At 42.5% G+C, this 22,700-nt stretch overlaps 1 protein-coding gene across 2 annotated transcripts in view; it reads left to right on the forward strand.

Moving 5' to 3' along the window:
* Nucleotides 1-22,700, forward strand: part of RPN2 (ribophorin II) — a 73,549-nt gene that overhangs the window by 20,090 nt on the left and 30,759 nt on the right. For both annotated transcript variants that reach the window (XM_010591666.3, XM_064276061.1), the window contains exons 3-8: nucleotides 12,108-12,203; nucleotides 12,781-12,956; nucleotides 17,180-17,255; nucleotides 18,286-18,420; nucleotides 20,713-20,889; nucleotides 22,569-22,687. In XM_010591666.3, the coding sequence (XP_010589968.2) occupies nucleotides 12,108-12,203; nucleotides 12,781-12,956; nucleotides 17,180-17,255; nucleotides 18,286-18,420; nucleotides 20,713-20,889; nucleotides 22,569-22,687 (779 nt within the window). The remainder of the gene's footprint in view (nucleotides 1-12,107; nucleotides 12,204-12,780; nucleotides 12,957-17,179; nucleotides 17,256-18,285; nucleotides 18,421-20,712; nucleotides 20,890-22,568; nucleotides 22,688-22,700) is intronic.

Below are 22,700 nucleotides of genomic sequence, written 5' to 3' on the forward strand. Positions count from 1 at the left end.
GGATGAGTTTGAACCACCAACCTTTTGGTTAGTCTAGCGCTTAACCATTTGTGCCACCCAGGAACTCCTGGTTAGGTACTCTGTACGTATGTGAAACCTAACAAGCGTATCAGAATGGTGATTTCATAGATACTACAGGTTAGCTTTTTATAAGGAGCCTTGGTGGTGCAGTGGTTAAGAGTTATGGCTGCTAACCAAAAGGCGGGCAGTTTAAATCCACCAGCTGTTCCTTAGAAACTCTGTGGGGCAGTTCTACTCTGTCCTATAGGGTCACTATGAGTTGGAATACACTTGATGGCAATGGGTTAGGTATTTTTACAAGAGTAAGAACGATAGGGTTATAAGCAACTGAACTTTACCAATGTATTTCTTTTAATGAAAATAAAAGTAAATGGGTTATATAATATGACAAAAATTGTGATGTAAACATTCAAATGATGGAAATCAGGAAACGGTCTGTAAATTGGGCATAATAATAATACCTACCTTGTAGAGTTGTTGTGAGGATTAAATGAGATAGTAAGTATAAAGTGCTTAGAACAGTGTCTGGCACATGAGGAATGCATATGAAAGTAAGCAGTTGGACTTTACCAATGTATTTGTTTATTTATTTCCATTTAAATAAGTACTTAGTGCCCACTGAGGGCCAGGCACTGTGCTAGTTCCTGCCGATAGCGGTGAATCAGACTTCACACAGTAATCATTCATTAAGCATCTGCTGTGTCTGTGTGCCAGACATTGTGATAGTGCAGAGAAGACAGAAAAGCTCCTTATTGGATGCAGGATAAGTAAGGTGATAACACAGAGTGCTAAGTACGAAGGCGTGTATAGTTTGTGGAAGGTACCGTGGACATCCAGCAGAGGAAGCAGCTTACCCTGCCTGGAGAGTAGTCTAAGTACTACAGCCTTGCACAGGGGAGCTCCCATCTGTGCTGACTGTTGCACAGTTCGTTTAATCAATCAGCAACTATTTAATGAGTTTCTGCTTTGTACTAGGCATCATACTAGGTGCTGAGAATTCAGTGTTGAACAAGAAAAGAGGGCTGCTACTTTCTCAAAATGTATAGTCTTAATAATGAAGGTAGGCATTGGTCATATAATCAAATATACACATGAATATTTTTAACAATGGTAAGTTTTGTGAAGGTGAGATACATGGTGGTATAAATAGGGCACTTTTATAGGTATAAAATAGGGGACCTTAATTTGGTCGGGGAAAGCTTTCCCGAGGAGATCCCTGAACCTAAGTCTTACTCTGTGTCCCACTAAAATATAGCTTCTTGAGGGCAGAAACTTTGTGCACTTTATTTTTTGTGTATTCCCAGTGCCTAGAACAGCAGCTGACATGTAGTAGGTTCTTAGTAACTTTATTAAATGAAGGAAGTTATGATTGAGCTGAATTCTAAAGAAAAAGTAGGAGTTAACTTGGGGGAGAAAGGGAGACAGGCAAGGAAGGGACTTCAGGAAGAGGGAATAGCATGTGCAAAGGACCTGGTGCAGGAAGGGATCAGGTTACATTTGAGAGACTGGAAGGAGCTGTGTGTCTGGAGTAGAGTCTAAGTGAGAAAGGAGTAAGGTTGGAGAGGAAGACTGGGGCCAAGCTCAGGCCTTGGTGATAACAGAAAAGATTTTGATCTTTCTGTAAACAGCAATCGATTTTAAGCACCAAGTATCATGGTCTGATTTACGTTTTGGAAAGCTTTCTCTCCTGCTTTGTGGAGGACAGGCTTTAATAGGGAGATACAGGGCAAGATTGAAAGCAGGAGGGATGCAGAAGATAACACCTGGACTTCAGACTTCTGCTTTACAAATGAATGATTGGGCCATTCTGTGGAAAAGGACTACGTTTGTGAAGGCGAGGATCACGAATTTGATCTTTACACGTTAACCTTGAAGTGCCTTTGAGTCACACAAGTGGCTATTGGAGAGGTCTCCTCTGAAGGTACAAATCTGAGAGTCATTTGCATAGAGGTTGTGGACGAAGCCATGACATGAATGAGATTGCCGAGAGAGAGAGAGAGAGAGAGAGAAAGAGAGAGAGAATGGGGATGAGAAGCAGGCCTAGGAGTTGAGAAACCCCAGTGTTGAATGGCCAGGCAGAAGAGGATGAAATTGAGAAGAACCTGCCAGGGAAGGTAAGAAGAGAATCAGGAGATGTGCCAGCAGAAGCCAAGGGCACAATGGGAGCAGAAATGAGATTGGAATGAGTGGAATTAAGGAAATGAAGACTTGGGTATAGGTAACTCTCTGGAGAAGTTTGGCTGTGTGGGAAGAGAGAGAAGATAGCAGCTAGAGGGGAGAACAGAACTGAAGGACATTTTGTTTTAAAATAAGTCGTGGGTGTTGTTAATACACTATGGGAGATAGCAGTTGAGAAGAAGAAACTGAATTGATGAGATGAAGGGGCTGCCAGATGGAGAGAATCACCTGTACAAAGCCTGGAGCCAAGAAAGTGCTTGTTTTGTTTGGGGAGCAGGGAGTTGGTTGCCTGGAACAGCTGGAGCAGACGTGCATGGAGAAATGTGACAAGAAGCGCTCGTGGGAAAAGTTTCAAAGGACCCGGTGTGGGGACTGTAGCCAGGGTGTGCCTGGATAACACGTCTCGGTAACAAAGGCTGGCGTAATTAGGAAGCATAGTCTAGAGGAGACAAGAGTAGTTGGGAGCTGTTCATAGAGGAAATAAGGGAGAGGAGAGGGCAGATGAGAGAGAGAGGATGCACGATTCACTGCCTTTTCTGTAGTACTTGGTATCTGCTTAGGTTCACGGAGTTTTAGGGAAAGAAGGGTAGAAGGCAGCACAGGTGTTCTTCACGCAGTGGGACGTTTGGGTAATTGAAGTATTAACACAGGGGACAGAAGGTTGGAAGGGAACAGATGGTGGCTGGACATTTGTTGTCAGTTGCCACTGAGTTGGCCCCCGACTCATGGTAACTCCGTGCACACCATCCTGTGTAGTCCCCATTTTGGTTGCACATCCGAGTATTGTGATCCATAGGGTTTTCTTTGGCTGATTTTTGCAAGTAGATCATCAGGCCTTTCTTTCTGATTTGTCTTAGCTGGAGGCTTTTCTGAAACCTGTTTTATTATCATAGCAACACACCAGCCTCCACTGATAGCCATGGCTGTGCATGAGGCACTTCGGCCAGGAATTAACCCAGGACTCTGGCATGGAAGGTGATAATTTGACATTAGTATCAATGGCTTGCGATGGACATTTAGGAGGTGATATTCAGCCTTCGGAGTTCCTAGGTGGTAAGGCACTTGGCTGCTAACCGAAAAGTTAGAGGTTTGAGTCTACCCAGAGGTACCTCAGAAGAAAGGCTTGGCAATCCACCTGTGAAAAATCAGCTATTGGAAGAAACCCTGTAGAGCACAGTTCTATTCTGACAGACATGGGGTTCCCTGAGTCAGAAATGACTTGATGGCAACTGGTTTTTTTAATTATTCAGACTTCAATTGGGAAGATGAGTCTGGAACATGGGAAGGCAGCTGGAATCCCGAGTTACAAATCTACTGAAATTGGCTGGCTGAAGCCTCAGCACTGAGTGGGCTTACTAAGAGTCCAGAGCATGTTTTAGGAGTTCTCCCCTTCCTCTGCTGCTGTTAAAACCATGCTGTCAATATCCATGAGCTTTGGAACCACAGAGAGCTGATACTGTTTACCTTGATTTATGTGGGCAAAGAATTAGAATAGGCATGATATGAGCTTCACTCCAGAGCAGATCGTTATGATTGTTCTCTTGAGAGATGGGGGCTGTGGAGCTCAGACTGTGGAGCCAGGCGGTCTGCATTTGAATTCCATCTCCTCCAGTTAAGAGCTCAGTGACTTGGACAAGTTACTTCACCTTTCTTATCGATAGACAAGTTTTCTTGCCTGCAAACCAAGGATAATAAGAGGTCCAAATGCGTAGGATTAAAGAAGAAATGCACGTAAAGCTAAATGCATTCTCAATGCTTTACACTTAGAACAGTGCTTTCTTTATTTATTTAAATAGTATTTTATTGTGTTTTCTGTGAGATGTTATACAGCACATTTGGTTCCCATTTAACAATTTCTATACAAATTATTCAGTGACATTATATTTTTCACAGCACGCCAACATTCTTATTAATTTCGTTCTGGCTGTTCCGTTTCCGGTGATCTGGTTTCTGCCCCTTACCCTGCTCATCTTTGCTTTAGTGCAATTGTTGATCATTTGGTCTCATATAGATGATTTTTTTTTCTTTAATAATTTTTATTGAGCTTTAAGTGAACGTTTACAAATCAAGTCAGTCTGTCACGTATAAGCTTATATACACCTTACTCCATACTCCCACTTACTCTCCCCCTAATGAGTCAGCCCTTCCGGTCTCTGCTTTTGTAACAATTTTGCCAGTTTCTAACCCTCTCTACCCTCTCATCTCCCCTCCAGACAGGAGATGCCAACACAGTCTCAAGTGTCCACCTGATACAAGTAGCTCACTCTTCATCAACATCTCTCTCCAACCCATTGTCCAGTCCCTTCCATGTCTGATGAGTTGTCTTCGGGAATGGTTCCTGTCCTGGGCCAACAGAAGGTTTGGGGACCATGACCGCTGGGATTCCTCTAGTCTCAGTCAGACCATTAAGTCTGGTCTTTTTATGAGAATTTGGGGTCTGCATCCCACTGATCTGCTCCCTCAGGGGTTCTCTGTTGTGCTCCCTGTCAGGGCAGTCATCGGTTGTGGCCGGACACCATCTAGTTCTTCTGGTCCCAGAATGATGTAAGTCTCTGGTTCATGTGGCCCTTTCTGTCTCTTGGGCTCATAGTTGTCGTGTGACCTTGGTGTTCTTCATTCTCCCTTGATCCAGGTGGGTTGAGACCAATTGATGCATCTTAGATGGCCGCTTGTTAGCATTTAAGACCCCAGATGCCACATTTCAAAGTAGGATGCAGAATGTTTTCATAATAGTATCATTTTGCCAGTTGACTTAGAAGTCCCCTTAAGCCGTAGTCCCCAAACCCCGCGCTTGCTTTGCTGACCTTTGAAGCATTCAGTTTATCCCTGAAACTTCTTTGCTTCTGGTCCAGTCCATTTGAGCTGACCTTCTGTGTATTGAGTATTGTCCTTCCCTTCACCTAAAGTAGTTCTTATCTAAAGTAGTTCTTATCTACTAACTAATCAGTAAAAAACCCTTTCCCATGCTCCCTCCCTCCCCGCCTCGCAACCACAAAAATATGTGTTCTTCTCAGTTTATACTGTTTCTCAAGATCTTATAATAGTGGTCTTATACAATATTTGTCCTTTTGCCTCTGACTAATTTCGCTCAGCATAATGCCTTCCAGGTTCCTCCATGTTATGAAATGTTTCACAGATTCGTCACTGTTTCATATAGATGATTTTTTAAGAATGCAGTACTCACGGGTTATAGTCTTTATTTTATGAGCCACTCTGTTATTTAGCTAAAAGCTAACCTCAGGGGATAGTTTCAGTTCAAGGTTTATGGAATATCTCAAGGTGATAGTCTTGGGGAATCCTTTAGTCTGGACTCGTCCAGCAAGTCCGAATTTTTAAGAATTTGAGTTCTACTCCACGTTTTTCTCCCATTCTGTTGAGGTCCATCTGTTGTGGCCCTGACTAGACCAGTAGGTAGTGGTAGCTGGACACCATCTAGTTCTTCTGATCTCAGGGTAGATGAGGCCATGGTTCATGTAGACTGTTAGTCCTGTAGACTAGTTTCTTCTCTGAGTCTTTGGTTTCCTTTTGCTCCTGATGAGCAGAGACCAATAGTTGTATGTTAGATGGCTGCTTGCAAGCTTTTAAGACCCTAGACACTACTCACCAAACTAGGATGAAGACATAAACTCTATGAACTATATTATGTCCGTTGTGCCTGGCACATTTTAAATGCTCGAAAAGTGGTAGCAACGACTGTATCATGGTTTTGGGGACTTGGGTGCTGTCATTCCGCTGTGGGAGCACCAGATGGCGACAAAGCATGCATCTTAAGCTTACCCGTGTTCTACTGAAAGGACTCAGCTGTTGGACGTGAGGATTTGGGAATTTTCAGGAGCCCTGGTGGCACAGTGGATAAAGCACTCAACTGCTAACCAAAAGGTCGGTGGTTGGAACCCACTACCTGCTCCATGGGAGAAAAATGTGGCAGTCTGCTTCTGTAAAGATTTACAGCCTTGGAAACCCCACGGGGTAGTTCTACTCTGTCCTATAGGTTCACTCTGAGTCAGGATCGACTCCATGGCCATGGGTTTGTTTTTGTTTGTTTGCTTTACAGATCCCCAATTTATGCAGGGTGAAGTATTTTCCTTCCTTTCTCCCTCTGGCTTCTTTCAAACTTCTGGTTAATACTCATTTGTCTTATGAGTCGTATTTCAATTTTATTCATAAAATTGAAATATTTTTTGTTGTTGTTAAAGCAACACATGCACACAGTAAAACAGCAGATACAACAGAATGGTTATTAGTGAAAAGCAGCAATCCATTGCGTGGCCTACCTTACCCTACTCTCTGTCCCACTCCCCAGAAACGCGCGTTTCTTCTTCCTCGTGGTGAAATGCACGTAAGGGGCACCATTTCAACCACTTGGAAATGTATAATCAGCGGCATTGAGTGCATTCACAATATTGGGCAACCATCACCACTGTCTAGTTGGAGAACTTTTTCAGCACCCCGTGTGAGAACCCCATACCCGTTCAGAAGTACTCACTTTTAATGGTTTTCATTATCATGTAATTTTGAATAGCTGAATTCTGTTACTTCAATCAGAATATTTAGCAATATAACTATTAGATAATGTTTCTTGGAGTTCTGTTGCATACCTTCTCTTGTGCTAGGAACAAAGGCATCGAATGATGAGTGCACGATATGTCTGGGGAGTTACAGTAGGCTGGTAAGATTTTGGGTGGAGATGGGGATGGTCATAAAGCTGACACAGAGTGAGGGTCAGTCAGGAGGACATTTTATGCTATGTTAGAAATTTTGGATCTTGTTCTTTTTTTTGTGCATCAGGAGAAAGTTTTCAGACCAAATCAGTTTCCCGTTCGATGGTTTGTATACAAAGTGTTCCATTTCCCACAATGTGCCTACCTTCCCCCCATTTCCGTCCTAGGCTCCCCGTTTCCGTTCATCCTGAATTGCTACCCCTTCCTGCCTTCTCATCTTTGCTTTTGGGCAAGTATTATGCTTTTGATCCTGTATAATAGAATGTTCTAAGGGAACACATTCCTCTCAGGTGTTTATTTAATGGGCCTGTCTGTGGTTTGGCTTAAAGATGGTCTCTGGTAATAGCTTCAGTTCCAGTGAAGAAGGGTGTCTTAGGTCCATCGTCTTGGGGATTCCAGTCTCTGTCAGACCAGTAAGTCTGGTCTTTTTTGTGAATTTGATTTCTTGTTCTGTAGTTTTTCTTCTGCTTTGTTCGAGACCTTCTGTTATGATCCCAATCAGAGCAGTCGGTAGTGGTAGTCAGGTACCATCTAGCTCTTCTAGTCTTGGGGTCATGTAGGCTGTGCTTCATGTGGTCCAATAAACCTTTGGACTAATTGCTCCCTTCCGTCTTTGGTTTTCTTAATTCTCTTTTGCTCCAGACTGGATCTTGTTTTGAGTATAACAGGTATCCACCAAAGGGTTTTGTTTTTGTGTGTGTTTGGTGAAAATATACGTAACAAAACATACCGTATCTTAATTTCTACATGTACAATTTGGTGACATTGATTACATTCTTCTAGTTGTACACCCATTCTTGCTATTCTTTTCCAAATCATTCCACCATTAACATAAACTTCATGCCCCCTAAGCAAAATCTTCCCCTTTCCCCGTCCCTCCTACTCCTAGTAACTACTAATAATCTTTGGTTTCTGTATATCTGCTTATTTCACATAAATAAGATCCTACAATATTTGTATTCGTTTTGCGGCTGACCTATTTCACCCAGCATGATGTTTTCAAAGGTCATCCACACTGTAATCCATCAGGACTTCGTTTCTCTTTATGGCTCAGTAGTGTACTGTTGTGTGTATATACCACATTTTGTTTATCTATTCATCCACCAAGAGGTTTTAATAGCAAAGTAGCATGGTTACATTTGTATTTTGTAAAGATCACTCTTAAAGCAGTGTGCAGAATGGATGGCATGGCCTGAGACCAGCTAGGAGATGGTTGTAACAGTCTAGTGAGACATAGCAAGGGCCTGGACTAAGGCACTGACAGAAGTAAGAGGATGGGGATTGGGTTTGAGAAATGAACAGGAAGATAGGGCTTGGAGGGGAAAGTCAAGAGTGATTCCCAGGTCTCTGGCTTAGGCAGTCAGGTGCACGGTGATGCTCATATATGAGCCTAGAAGTCCAGGTGAAGAAACAGGTTTATTTATTTATTTATTGAGTTTTAAATGAAAGTTTGCTATTGAAGTTAGCGTCTCATACAAAAATTTATACACACATTGCTATATGACCCTAGTTGGTCACCCTACAATGTGACAGCACACTCCTTCTCTCCACCCTGTATTTCCTGTGTCTGTTCAAACAGTTCCTGTCCCCCTCTGCCTTCTCATCTCACCACCAGACAGGAGCTGCCCACATAGTCTTGTGTCTACTTGACCTAAGAAGCACACTCCTCACCAGTATCATTTTATGTCTTATGGTCCAGTCTAATCTTTGTCTGAAGAGTTGGCTTAAGGAATGGTTTTAGTTTTGGACTAATAGAGAGTCCAGGGACCATGACCCCTGCGGTCCCTCCAGTCTCAGTCAGACCATTAAGTCTGGCCTTTTTACTAGAATTTGAGGTCTGCGTCCCACTTTTCTCCTGCTCCATCAGGGATTTGAAGAGACGGTTTTAAGCTTATTTTAAATGTGCTGAGCCTGACTTGCCTTTGGAGACATCTAAGTGGCGACCTCGGTGCATTTGAAATCAGAGGAGACTTTTTCCCACTTTCTAGCCTTGTCACCTTCATCAGGTTACTTACCAACTCCAACCCTCAGTTTCTTCCTCTGCTAAATGGGGAGGATACTGTCTACCACAGGTCCATATGTTCATTACAAGGAAGAGCATCGTAAACACCCAGCACAGGTCATGGCCATGGCAGATGATCAGTGAAGGTCGGGGTTTTTTTTTTTTTCTTTCTTTCTTTTCTAGAATTCAGAAGGACTAGAATGTCTTCCTGCTTGCTCCTTGTATGAAGTCAGCAGCTTTTGGTAATCAGTGCTTTATGGAAAATAACTGCTTAAAAAACTAATTTTTTTTTTCTGTTTGTTTCTTTTATTTTTGTAAGTTGTGATTTAGCTGAAAGTTTACAGAGCAAATTAATTTCTCATTAAGCAGTTAATACACAAATTGTTTTGTTACATTAGTTGCCAACCATGTGATATGTCAACACTCTCCCCTTCTCCATTCCAGGTTCCCTCTTGCCATTTGTCCAGTTTTCCTGTTTCTTCCTGCCTTCTTGTCTTTGTTTTTGGGTTGATGTGCCCATTAGTCTCATACACATGATTGAACTGTGAAGCATGTCCCTCATGTGCGTTATTGTTGGCCCCATAAAAAACCCTTTGCCGTCGGGTCGATTCCGACTCATAGCCACCCTATAGGACAGGGTAGAATGGCCCCAGAGAGTTTCCAGGGAGTACCTGCTGGATTTGAACTGCCTGCCTTTTGGTTAGCAGTTGTAGCACTTAAGCACTATGCCATCAGGGTTTCCTCTTGGCCCCATAGACCTGTCTAATCTTTGACTGAAGGGTGAACTTCAGGAGCGACTTCAGTACTGAGTTAAAAGGGTGTCCGGGACTATACTCTTGGGGTTTCTCCAGTCTCTGTTAGACTAACAAGCCTGTTGTTTTTTTCGTGTGTGTGTCTGCGTTTGAGTTTTGTTCTACATTTTTCTCCAGCTCTGTCTGGCACCCTCTGTTGTGATCCCTGCCAGAGCAGTCAGTGGTGGTAATGGAGCACCATCTAATTGTTCTGGGCTGAGTCTGGTGGAGGTTGTGGTAGTTGTGGTCCATTAGTGCTTTGGACTAACTGTCCCCTTGTGTCTTTGGTTTTCTTCATTCTCTTTTGCTCTAGCCAGGATAGGACCAGGAGATGTATCTTAGATGGCTGCTCACAGGCTTTTAAGACCCCAGTCAATACTCACCACATTTGAATGTAGAACATTTTCTTTATAAATTATGTTATGCCATTTTAGCTAGATGTCACCTGAGACCATGGTAGCCAGCCCTCAACCCAGTAGCTCAGTCTCTCAGGGCCTTTGGATGTGTCTGTGAAGCTTCTATGACTTTGCCCTGGTCCAGTTGTGCAGACTTTTCCAGTATTGTGTACTGTCTTACCCTTCACCAAAGTTACCACTTATCTACTGTTTATTTTTTGAGCACCTACGACGTGTCAGGCCATGGGCTGTGTTCTGGAGTCATAAAGATAATAGGACATAGTCCCTTTTTTAAAGGAGCTTGTTTTTGTTGATAGGGGCCCTCAAATTGATTTTTGACTCACAGCAACCCTGTGTGACAGAGTAGAACTGCCCCATAGGGTTTGCTAGGCTGTAATCTATATGGGGGAGCCCTGGTGGCATAGCAGTTAAGCTCTCAGCTGTTAACTGAAAGGTTGGCGGTTTGAATCCACCAGCTGCTCCTCAGAAACCCTACAGAGCAGTTGCACTGTGTCCTGTAGGGTCACTGTGGGTCAGAATCAACTCATTGGCAATCGGTTTGGTTTGATTTTTGAAATCTTTATGGGGACAAATCACCAGGTCTTTCTTTTGAGAGCGGTTGGGTGGGTTTACACTGCCAACCTTTTGGTTAGCAGCTGAGTGCTTAACCTTTGTGCCACCAGGTCTCCTTTAAAGGAGTTTACCGGGTAACAGAGATGCTGTTGTGGTTAGCTGCCATGTTGATCCTGACTCATGTCAACCCCGAGTGCACAGAGTAGAACAGGTTTTCAAGGCTGTGACCTTTTGGAAGCAGATTGCCAGGGCTGTCTTCCAAGGGCCTCTGGGTGAGTTCAAACCACCAACCTTCTGGCTAGTAGTTGAGTGCTTAACTGTTTGTACCCCTGGACCAAAAAAGGTGACAGATCTTTAAAAATACATTCTATAAAGTGTTATAGGTAAGAAAGGCTTCATATAGGAAGTTAATGTTGAAAAATGAATGGATGCTACCAGGTGAAAGGTCATTCGAAGAGGACAAGAAAAGGTTTGAAATGATCTGACCTACTTCAAGACCTTATCAGGATAGTTTTGGACCAGATATCTCCTTCAAGTCAAACACAAACAAGTCAGATTTATAGCACACTATCTTTTCATTTGGGGGTATGCTGGTAGCAACAGCCCAAGAATGACAAACACCACCCACCACTCACACTCATAACCAGTTAGGCTAGTCAGAGATTCCTGGGATTTTTGGGTACTACTGTTAAGGTAAACAAAAAAAAGAAAAACCTGTCGTTACTGAGTCAATTCTGACTCATAGCAACCCTACAGGACAGAGTAGAACTGCCCCATGGGATTTCCAAGGAACAACTGGTGGATTTGAACTGCCGACTTTTTGGTTAGCAGCTGAGCTTTTAACCACTGCCACCAGGGCTCCATCTCATATACTTTGGTCATGTTATCCAGAAGGGACCGGTCCCTGAAGAAGGACGTCATACTTGGTAAAGTGGAGGATCACTGAAAAAGAGGAAGACCCTGAACGAGATGAATTGACACGGTGGCTGCAACAGTGGGCCCAAGCATGACAACGATCATAAGGATGGTCCAGGACCGGGCAGTGTTTCGTTCTGTTGTACATACGGTCGCTATGAGTCGGAACTGAGTCAATGGCACCTAACACCAACTGTCAAGTTATACTCAATTTTTTACTGCCTTGACCAACTTCCAAAGACTGAGTGAGGGTTTGCCTGGACACTGCCCGTGATTGATGCCTTCAGAGGTCTCTTCACCTCAGTCACTGTCTAGGCCTGCATCCATCTAGATGCAGTAGAAATGGTTGCCTTCAGTGCCTCAATGAGAAAAACTAAATCTTAAGTAGCTCATACTTTAAGCCATTTATGATGGCTTACAATTTTACTTGCCATTTATAAAGTGCCTGTGCTTTTTTTCCCCCAGTCATTGCATGTATCGCTACTTAACATTGACTCTCTCCCCCTTTTAGAAAGCATGCGCCTTCATTAAATCCAACCTTGATCCCAGCAATGTGGATTCCCTTTTCTATGCTGCCCAGTCCATCCAGGCCCTCTCAGAGTGTGAGGTGAGTGCAGGTTCCTGCATTTGAACTTACTTTAAGTTGTAAAGTATTTTTAAAGGGGGGATTCATGTCAGATTATTTTTTCTAAACAATGAAACCTCAATAAGAAAAAAAAATCACAAGATCATGGTGTGGGTGGGAACTTTGATCTTGTGATTTTTTTTTCCCCCCTTAAGGAAATGTAGTGTGTTTATTTTCCCCTTGACTTTTCGCCTTTTGTGTTTTCAGTAACTTTTTCCTATAGTTGTTACCTCTTTTCTGGAAAGCCTTGATTTTTCTTTTCATGTCTTTCGAACATTTACAAAGGTTCAAAGTAAAGGAAGAATGCCCCACACCAGACTTCTAGAAATCCATGTCACTGAACATAGGAGAAGCACGTAAATAAACAAGTGCTCTGTCAGCATCTTCTCAGCAGTGTTGTGCTCAGGTTTATTCTGGTGTCTGGGAGCGGGGGCGTGGGGAATAGTCATGTGCTAGGCAGGTGTGACTTTGGCAGTTGCTCTGCATGCCATCTTTGGCATGCCTGCCACAAATTGCCAGCACCTGTTCTAAACTTCTCTGTCTGCCAATCCATTCTTAGATCTCTATTTCAAATGAAACGAAAGATCTGCTCCTGGCAGCTGTCAGTGAAGATTCATCTGTTGTCCAGATCTACCATGCAGTTGCAGCCCTGAGTGGCTTTGGCCTCCCCTTGGCATCCCAAGAAGCACTCGGTGCCCTGACTGCTCGTCTCAGCAAGGAAGAGACTGTGCTAGCGTGAGTCACATTCTATGAGTGCTTCTCAGGCTTCATTTGTCTCAGTCCTATCCTGGGAGGGTCCATTCATCAGTTCAACAAATATTTTCTGTGTATCTACTACATGCCAGGCATTGTGCTACGCACAGCAGAGATAGCATTGAGCTAAGGCAGGTAAAATCCCTGTCTTTGTGGAGCCTACGTAGACACAGTCTTCCTCAAGCTACTCAGGCAGAAGGCAAATACTGAGTTAAAGCATAATCACATGGCCACATCGAGACAAAACTTGCCTTTGGAGGTTAGAGTGAGGCCAGTGAGCCACAGCGTCTTGTGTGAGGCTTGGCTGGGGACAGCGAGATGTTGTCAGTGAAGGCTTTGGAAAGACAAAGGGCTTATGGGATCTCTGGAAGCCGTGAGTGACAGCATCTGGTGGGAGAGCTGGGTGTTCAGAGGGTAGAGTAGTCTAGGTATCAGGCTCTACTCAGCAACAGGCTGAAGTGAGGGAGAAGCACCTTATAGGAAAGGAACTTTGAGAAACTTCTGTTTATTATACATTTGATTGTAACCATCTTAAGGATGTTTGTTATAAACTTAAAAGTGATAGTATATGTAATTGTTGTTATTTAACACTAAGACTCTTCATTTAAAACAATATTTTTGTGTGTGTGTGTGTGTCCCCCATCTAATTGTAACCCCTGAAAGAGGGTGTGGAGTCCCTCGAGTCCTGCATTTGTTGGTGCTCCATTCCAGTGCCCAGTTAATTTAACTGTTTGTTGAGAGATTGTGACACCAGTTTCCCGCTGCAGAGCGTTTAGATTGTTCCCCACGTTTGTTTATTTTTTTTTTGGCTAAGAACCAAATTGTTTCTAACCTTGAAGCTTTCTTAAGGGCACAGTCCACAGGTGGTTGATACTCTGTCACTCTCACACCCGATACATATTCACACGGTCAGTAATCAGTGACTTTGGGCTGGTATTTTTCCCGGGGTTGATGTTTTATGCACACTTTTCCCAATGCTTTGGCCTCTGTGGTGCTCTGATTTCAGTTCCCGATTTTGAGCTCTGCTCATGATGCGTTGTGGTGGAATATCTTTCCTCAGTCACGCCCATCTCATGTCACGATGTCACTGTTACCACCTTGCTCTGATGCCATCTTCTACAGAAAATTCTTCCCATTTCTCTATACGCGAAAAGGAAAATCTCCTTCCTTAAAACCCCAGAACAGGAAAAATTACAAGGGAGGTGCATCCATTTTGGAGTCATACAGACTTGGGTTTGAATGCCAGCTCTGTTCCTTCCTTGCTGTGTGACTTTGGGTAAGTTACTAATCTCTCTGAGCCTCATCTGGAAAATGGGACCAATAATCCTTACACCATAGAGCTAATGTGAGGATTAAATGAGATAATACATGTGAAGAGCCTAACACAGTGCCTGGTTCTTAGTGGGCCTGCCACAAATGAAGTTTCCCTTCCTCTAGAGCACTGGCTTGTTGAGTATCTTTCCTAGAGACCTGGTTGCTTCCTCGGTTCTATTGTCATTATTTCTCTATTAGGTTATAAGCTTCTTCGTTTGCAAAGCCCACAGAGCCTGGCACATGATAGATGCCCAACAGAGTTGTTTAACAAAGGCTAAAACTGTACTTTTGTGTTTCTGCCACCTTGTAGAAAGAGCTCATGCTTTGGATCAGTTAGAACTGTGATTCTCCTACTTACTATCTCTGTGACCATGGATCGGCTGTTTACTCCAGCCCCCAACTCTCAGTGTTTTTGTATGTGAGACAAGGAAAATGATACCTGTCTCGTGAGTTACTGTGAAGATCAAACCTGGCCGGATGCCTTATGTAATAAAAAAAAAAAAACCAAGCCCGTTGCTGTTGGGTTGATTGCAACTCAGAGTGACCCTATAGAACAGAGTGGAACTGCCCCATAGGGTTTCCAAAGAGCAGCTGGTGGATTCAAACACCAGTCTTTTTTTGGTTAGCAGCCAGACTCTTAACCACTGTGCCACCAGGGCTCCTGCCTTATGTGATAGTACTACTAATTTTCCCTATTTAAGGAAATCTGGCATAGATTCAGACTCTTCTAAATGGACTCTGTATTTTAATGGACTTACTCTAGGAAGTGTATATTCATAAACCCGTCTTGAATGGAAAACAAAATATTTCTAGGTTTGAATGAACCATCTGAAAAGTTGTCATTGTGGTCTCTCATGAACCAGTTTCTTTGACTCATCCGCTGTATATTTGCAAGACAGGGTCTGCTTTCATAGTGCTTGAATATAGTGTTCCAGAGGGAAAGAAATTGCTGGCTGGGGAATAAGTAATTAAAGCCAGTAATAAAACTTTCCTAAAGCTAAGTGGATTAACTTCGTGCAAAAACTTGTAAGGTTGTTACCAACATGATGCTCGTTCCAAAGAGGAGAAAAACAGCATCTTCATTGAAAAGTTCTTCCTAAATTATCTTAGCAGCCCTTTCTGAGCTCACCATTTATCATGGGCAGATGTGGGGTTTTTATCTTGTTTGGAAATTCAGGTTGCATTTTCTCAAGTGCATTATAGCGACAAGTATCCCATAGGAGTTGTTGAATACTCCGGGGCTTCTCTCTCTGTGAATTGTGACTCCTCTGTTTTTCAGCTTATCATCTTAATGGAATTAGTTTTCCATGGAGGGAATCTAAATTGTTATGATCTCAACCTAAGCTGACAAATTCTCGCTCTACATTCCCTGACAGATTGACTGGATAAGTGGTGGTTTTACACAAGGGCCCAGCCATCTCTCAGGAATTAGAGAACCATGGGAGGGTTTGAGCGTAGATCTACTTAACCACCAGGGGGCCCAAGCGTTCCTTAATCCATCCAGAAAAACACTGCTTGTATTTTCTAAATCATCTTCATTGAGAATAGAATCTAATAAAAAATCTTACGTGCACATACCTGTCATGGTCCACCTTAAAAAATTTATCTTACAGAAATATAGGTGGATAAAAATATATGAATAAGGGTTGTCAGTTACAGCATTGTATTACCTAGTGAAAAATTGGAAACCTAAATGTTTATCCATTGGAGATTAAATGAGTAAATTATGGTACATCCAGGCATCACAATACTAAGTTGTTGTCAATAAGAATGAAGTACATTTATGTGTATTGACATGGAAAGATGCCTACAATATAGTAAATTAAAAATAAATTGGAGAACGGTTACCCTTTAGGGGGTAGATGTTACAGGAATTTTAACTTTCTTCTTTCATAGTGTATTACTTGAGTTCTTGACTAGTATGTACTTCTATAATCAGAAGAAAATGATAAGAAAAAGAGAATGGACTCTGATTTTGGAACCACACCTTCTTTTCCTTTCCTTTCCTTTTATGTAACGCCTGAAGGCTGAGTGACTTCCAGGTCTCCCAGCAGGATGATGGCATCACACTTGTCAGCCGTCAGCCATTGAGCTCATGTTAATCAAACGCTTTCTGTTCATACTGCTCTTTCTGGTTTCAGAGTTGCTCCAAAGGCTACCCGACAGTTTCCTGTTCCACCTGCAAATGTAGATTTCACATTTCTTTGGTCCAGGAGTAGGAAAAGTAGAAAATTAACAGGCACAGTGTCTCATACAGCATGGAGGATGACAGATACCATATTTTTACACAAATAATGCGCACCTTCTGCGTTTGTTTGCTGGCCGTGCCCTCCCCACTGTGAGGTGTGTTAGTAAGTGCACTATGCTAATTTTTTTTTTTTTTACAGCAACATGTGGAAGAGGATTGGCATGGCTGCACTTGTGAGGGTGCCTCGTCGGGGGGTGGGGAGGGCATGGCTGGCAAACAAATGCGGGATGCACACAATATTTCCCTAAAAATACAGTACACCTTGGTTGAGTTGAATCCTGTTCTCCCTCATAGCATGTCTTATAAACCTAATTAATTCATAGTCTCAGTGTTCTGTATCTGATGCCATCAGGAACAAAACAGATTTTCCAAGGGGGTAATCCTGTGACCCCTCTTCTCTGTATGCACAGTATTTTCTGCCAGTTCTGTTGCCTAGATTGCCTTCTCACGCTACCACAATCTTTTCCATTCTTTGTCACATCTTTCCCAACTAAGTTGTAAGTGAGCTCCTTAAGGGCTGAGGTTGTCTTGTTCTTCCAAAGACCAGGAGTGGGATATTTGAGAAGGTGTCCAGAAACAGGAAGGGTGAGTGTAGTTGAAAGGAGACTTGATATTCATTGGAATTCTACTCTTTACCTTCCAGAACGGTCCAGGCTCTGCAGACAGCTTCCCACCTGTCCCAGCAGGCTGACCTGAGGAGCATCGTGGAAGAGATTGAGGTGTGAATTTGTTTTGCTGAATGGATTTCCCAGCTCCTGTCTTTGAAACACTTTAGAAGAGTCTTGCAGATAGTCATGCGTGGTTCCTTATGGACGGTTACATTTCTTCTCACATCCTTGGCATACTTATGTTCTTGTAGTAGAGCCATATGTCCTAGGCAATATTTATTAATCTAATATAGTTACACTGCAAGGTAGGTAACAAACTGCTTTTCCAGCCTTTTGTAAATATAATCTAAAGTCCACGGGTTTTAGAGTCTGACAAACATGAATTTTAATCTTTTTTCCTGTAACTTACTGCTGTGTAATTTCAGTTGAGTTATTTAATGTCTCTGAGCCTCAGTTTCCTTATTGGTGGCTGTAGGAAGAAGTGAGGTAATGAATCTAAAGTGCATAGTACCTAATAGGTGCCCAGTAAGTGGCCGATATAGGCTTTATGATTACCTTACCGTTTGCCCTGGATATCCTGCTCCTCGGGGACCACTCTCCTGGACTGCATAGCCAGCTAGCAGGTGGTCCTGACATGTCATCACTGCATATGTCAAGGGCACAGCTGCCTAGCCACATTGCCCGGGGGAGCATTATATCTCTCTTCATCTTTGGGTCTCTGTTTTAGAGCAGCAAATAAGAAAGGGAAATGTATGCTTTGTAGGTTGCATCCAAATGAATGGCCGTGGAATCCAGCTGTGTCCCAATGTTTCCTGGGTGCACTGCAGCCTGGCCCACTGGTCTTCTGCCCAGAGCAGCTGGTGCCTTCAGTGCTATAACCCTTGGCCTTGGACATGAATACAAGGGACCAGAGAAGGCATATTCCCAGAGCGGTAGAAAAGACTGTGGTCTTAAAATATCTGTATGATGTACTTTATCCTCTGGTACTAAGTATTCTCTGGTAAAAGTACTAAACGACTAACTGCAGATTTGGAGTGAGAGATTTCTCAAAACTCAGTGTCTGCACTGGGTTGACAGTGGTGTGTGGGTTTCATTTCTGTTGTCACTACACTTCAAACATCCTTCCCTTTTATTGTGACAGGACCTCGTTGCTCGCCTGGATGAACTGGGGGGCGTGTATCTTCAGTTTGAGGAAGGACTGGAAACAACAGCATTATTTGTGGCTGCCACGTACAAGCTCATGGACCATGTAGGGACTGAGCCATCCATCAAGGAGGTGCGCCTGTCTAACAGTTCTCAGGCTTGGATCCCCAAGGGGTTGTCAGCCTCATCTGCCAAGAATAGCTTTTTTCGGGGAGGTCTGTTCCTGTAACCTTGGGGTGTGGTCACTCAACGTCTTGGGTTAGGCATTGAGAATGAGAACTAGAGTGATGTAATGCCTGTCCTCAAACTGGAGGTCAGTGGGACAAACGTGTAAACAAAATGTTCCACTTGCTTTAAATGGGGTACGTACATGCCGTGCAGTAGCAGCAAGAAGGGCAAGTGTATTACTCTTGTCTCACCTCCCTTTTTCTTCCCGACATCCCTTCCTGCCAGTCTAATGAACTCTTCCACTTTGGTGGCCCATGCAAATCCTCTTTCTCGTGAGAAGTTCCCTGTCATTCGGAACTGCCTGTTTCCCCCTCCCTCCCTCATCCTCAGCAATGGCTAAGTCTTAGCTAATCTTTGCTGACTGACATAGTTCACTGGGAGGCGTGTGCGCCTACAAAACATCAGCCAAGAGTTAATTCTTTTTTTTTTTTCCTCAAGAGGAGCTTGTTAACCTAAAAGAACCTTTAGTTGGAATGTGTGTGAGAAGTCTTTTTGAGTAGGGCCTTCTTTGTACTCCTTGTCTGTGAGGTTACCAACCCTTGATCTAAAGTGCTTAAAACAAAAGCTGCTGTTGTTTACATTTTATGAGAGATTAGGGTTCTGAGTTAGAACTTTTATTTTTTTTTATGCATCCCGAGTTCTGTGCTGAGAGTCTTTAAGTAAACAGTAAATATCTGTCTTGGGTAATTTGAGTTCACTTTATATATTCTCCCAGAGATAATACGATCTAATAATTTGTTCATATATTTACATTCTTAGGGTATCTTTTCCTTCATCCTAAGTGTCATGGGTGAAAGTGCAGGAATGTGGAGTCTTATGGTACAAATCATTAGGGATTCTCCTGTACACAGTAAAACAGATGAGTTGGCAACACTCTGCATATACAACGTAAACTTTTGCTTGCTTTATTTCCAGGCTTCTAACCAGGTACTTGGCTGGAATAATTTTGCTGTCACTGCTTTTGACACAACAATTCTGGTGAACAGTCACCCATTTTAACATGTCAACAGCCTAGTGATGAAAAAATGTAATTGGTACAATTAAAGAAAATTATTTCATTTTGACTGTGAATAACACTGTCAGGAACAGGGAGCTCTTTTGTCAGATGGTAGATTTTCAAAAACAGAGCTGATTGAAGTGGAAAATGTTTCCTCTTAAGCAAACAACCTCTAGAATTTTAATAATGCCTTTTAGGTTTTACTTTTTTAAAAAATTGCCTTCAGTTTTCTTCTCTAAGCAGCCCACCCGTCCTTAATGGAGAGTTATTTTAGTTTCTTTCGAATGTACTTTTTGGCCATAACATTTAGTCTCATAAATATAAACTTAGCCCCAATTTACTACTTAAAGGTAGGCTGGGAGGGGGTGTAGTTTAGCCCAGAGGGTGATTTGATAGGAATCAGGAAAGAACATATATTTTATCGTAGAAGGACTTTGCAGACAAACAGACTACACTTGAATGCTGGTTTTGCTATTTTTTTTTCCTGTTATAACTTGGTCAAGTTACTTAACCTCCTTGAGCCTTAGTTGTCTCATTTCAGAAAGAAAGAATACTTGTCTTTTAGAGTTTTTGTCAACATTAGAGTTACTATATATAAAGCACCTATTACAGTGTCAGGCACATACAGGCATTTAACAAATGGTTACTGCCATATGGGTTTTATAATGTATGTTCCTGTTATCTTTATACACTGATTCCTTCAAGAGAAGAATATTGCACTAGTGTACATATGATTCTGTAGTTGTACTTGAGAGCAAATATTTGACGAATCTGTTTTTCATAGCCACTTTATTGATTCACATACCATACCATTTGACTATTTATTAAACTTTAAAATTATTTTAAATTTTATTTTTTGGCCAATTTTTTATTGAAAATTTTACCTTATCTCAGTAGTAATCTGGAAGTACCTTGCATTTGCATAGTAAGCATTCAATAAATGGTTGCCAAATAAATGTAAGAGTTTCAGTTTATACTGAACAGATGGAAAAAAACAACCATATCTAAGTTTCTAAGCTCAAATGCAGACTATTTGTCCCCGTTTCCCCCCCTCCCCCGTTTGGATTAATGGCTAAAGGACCTTCTGTGTAAACACCTGGAAACAGATAAGGAATAACTTGAGTCAAGTAGGGGGGAAGGGGTAGCTCTCCCATCTTTCTGCTGGAGAAAGATCTGGAACTACATTTCCCTTTCTTCCAGGATCAGGTCATCCAGCTGATGAATGCCATCTTCAGTAAGAAGAACTTTGAATCGCTCTCAGAAGCCTTCAGTGTGGCCTCTGCCGCTGCTGCTCTTTCCCAGAATCGTTACCACGTGCCAGTGGTGGTTGTGACCGAGGGCTTGCCTTCCGACACTCGTGAGCAGGCTGTCCTGCGGGTATGAGTTCCGTGCCCAAAATGTGCACTCTGATCGTCATTTCTGGTGTAAGACTTTCAGAAATCTAAAGACCATGGTACAATGCCAACTATAGCCCCCATGAGGACCTACCCATTAAATCCAGGGCAAGACTCATTTCTCTTTGTCTGGAAATGCAGACGTGACCAATGGGCCTGAACTAGTCAAAGAATCCTTCATATCTTCTGTCAAAGTCTTCCTTCCTCTTAGAGGATTTCGAATAGTATGGGCTTTGAATAAATTAAGTGCAAGAAAATTGCATCTCTGGGTCTAGACTTCCAGGTGTATAGAAAAGTCCTGCTTTTAAAATGCGCTGCCCAATACCAAAACTTTCTAAATATGTTGTTCTAAGACAGCTGTTTTAATTCCCATGTAGTTCTGGTGCTCATAGTTGTTAAAAGAAGTAGAAGGTCTCCTCCCTAGTGCTGACAGTGTGTCTTTCTGCTTCTTCATAGCACAGTCCTCCCTCTCAGTCAGCATTAAGCACAGACTTCTCCTTTGTGTTAACTCTTTGAACAGAGCAAATCTGTAAATCTGGAGTACCCTGAGATTTTTCATCTCAAATGAGGCATTTTATTGTTATTTAGAAACAGTGATAAGTTAAAATCTTCAGAAGAAATTAGCATTTTATTTATGTCTAAATGTTGATGTTCCAAATAGAGCAGTACCATCTGTCCCATATTTTCTTCTACTTTGGTCACTCTTAAGGAAGTGCCCTTCAAAATTGCCTATCCTCTCCCTACTTATAACTCATATCCTCTTAACAAAGACTGGGGTAAGAAGTAACCTGACTAACATAGTTTAAGGGGGACTAAGAGAGCAAAGTGGAAAGAGTATTGGCTTTGAAGCCAGGCAGACTGGGGTTCGAGTCTAGACTCAGCCACTTAACCGGCTGGGTGGCCTTCGCCAGACCCTTAACCTCTTATGGCTTAAGTTTCTTCATCTGCAAAATAGAGATGATGCTGTCTATCTCATACAGTTGATGTGAGGATGTATGTAAAGGGCACAGCCTAGTAGTAGCAGTAGCAGTTGGCTTTCAGCAAATGATAGCTATTCATGTTATCCGTCATGCTTGGTAGAGGGTCAGCGAAAAAGAGAAAGACCCTCAACGAGATAGATTGACACAGTGGCTGCAACAGTAGGCTCAAGCATAGCAACAATTGTGAAGGCGGGACACGACCAGGCAGTGTTTTGTTCTGTTGTGCATAGGATCGCTATGAGTCGGAACTGACTCGATGGCACCTAACAACAACGATGTTATCCATATTTCCTCCATTTTCCCATTGCCATTGAAGGTATTTTAGTACCTTCCTAAAATATTTTTTCTTGCTAATATTTTATTTTTTAAGATCCTATAGTGCAGTGGATAGAATAGGAGATCAGAAAGAGGGAAACATAACAATCAGTGTGATATGGGCCATTTTCTTTCTCTGGGCCTTAGTTTCCTCCTTTGAAAAATGCGATAATGTCAGCTTTAACATTCTATAATCAATTCCATCCCTACCTAATTATGTTTTCCCTGTATTTGCTCTGTGATAGGTAACAGCAAAGGTCAGTGATGATTTCCTGAAGTGAGGTGTTTCGCTCCCTGTGGATAAAGCACCACAGAAACAAAATCCCTCAGCCTTCGTTCTTACGTGTAATTTTCTATTTCTTCCTAGTTGCAAGTCACCAATGTTCTGTCCCAGCCTCTGATTCAGGCCACTGTCAAACTAGAACATGCTAAATCCGTTGCTTCCAGAGCCACTGTCCTCCAGAAGACATCTTTCACCCCTGTAGGGTAAGTCCTGAAT

The sequence above is a fragment of the Loxodonta africana genome, chromosome 24 (assembly GCF_030014295.1).
Source record: "Loxodonta africana isolate mLoxAfr1 chromosome 24, mLoxAfr1.hap2, whole genome shotgun sequence".
Classification (NCBI taxonomy): domain Eukaryota; kingdom Metazoa; phylum Chordata; class Mammalia; order Proboscidea; family Elephantidae; genus Loxodonta; species Loxodonta africana.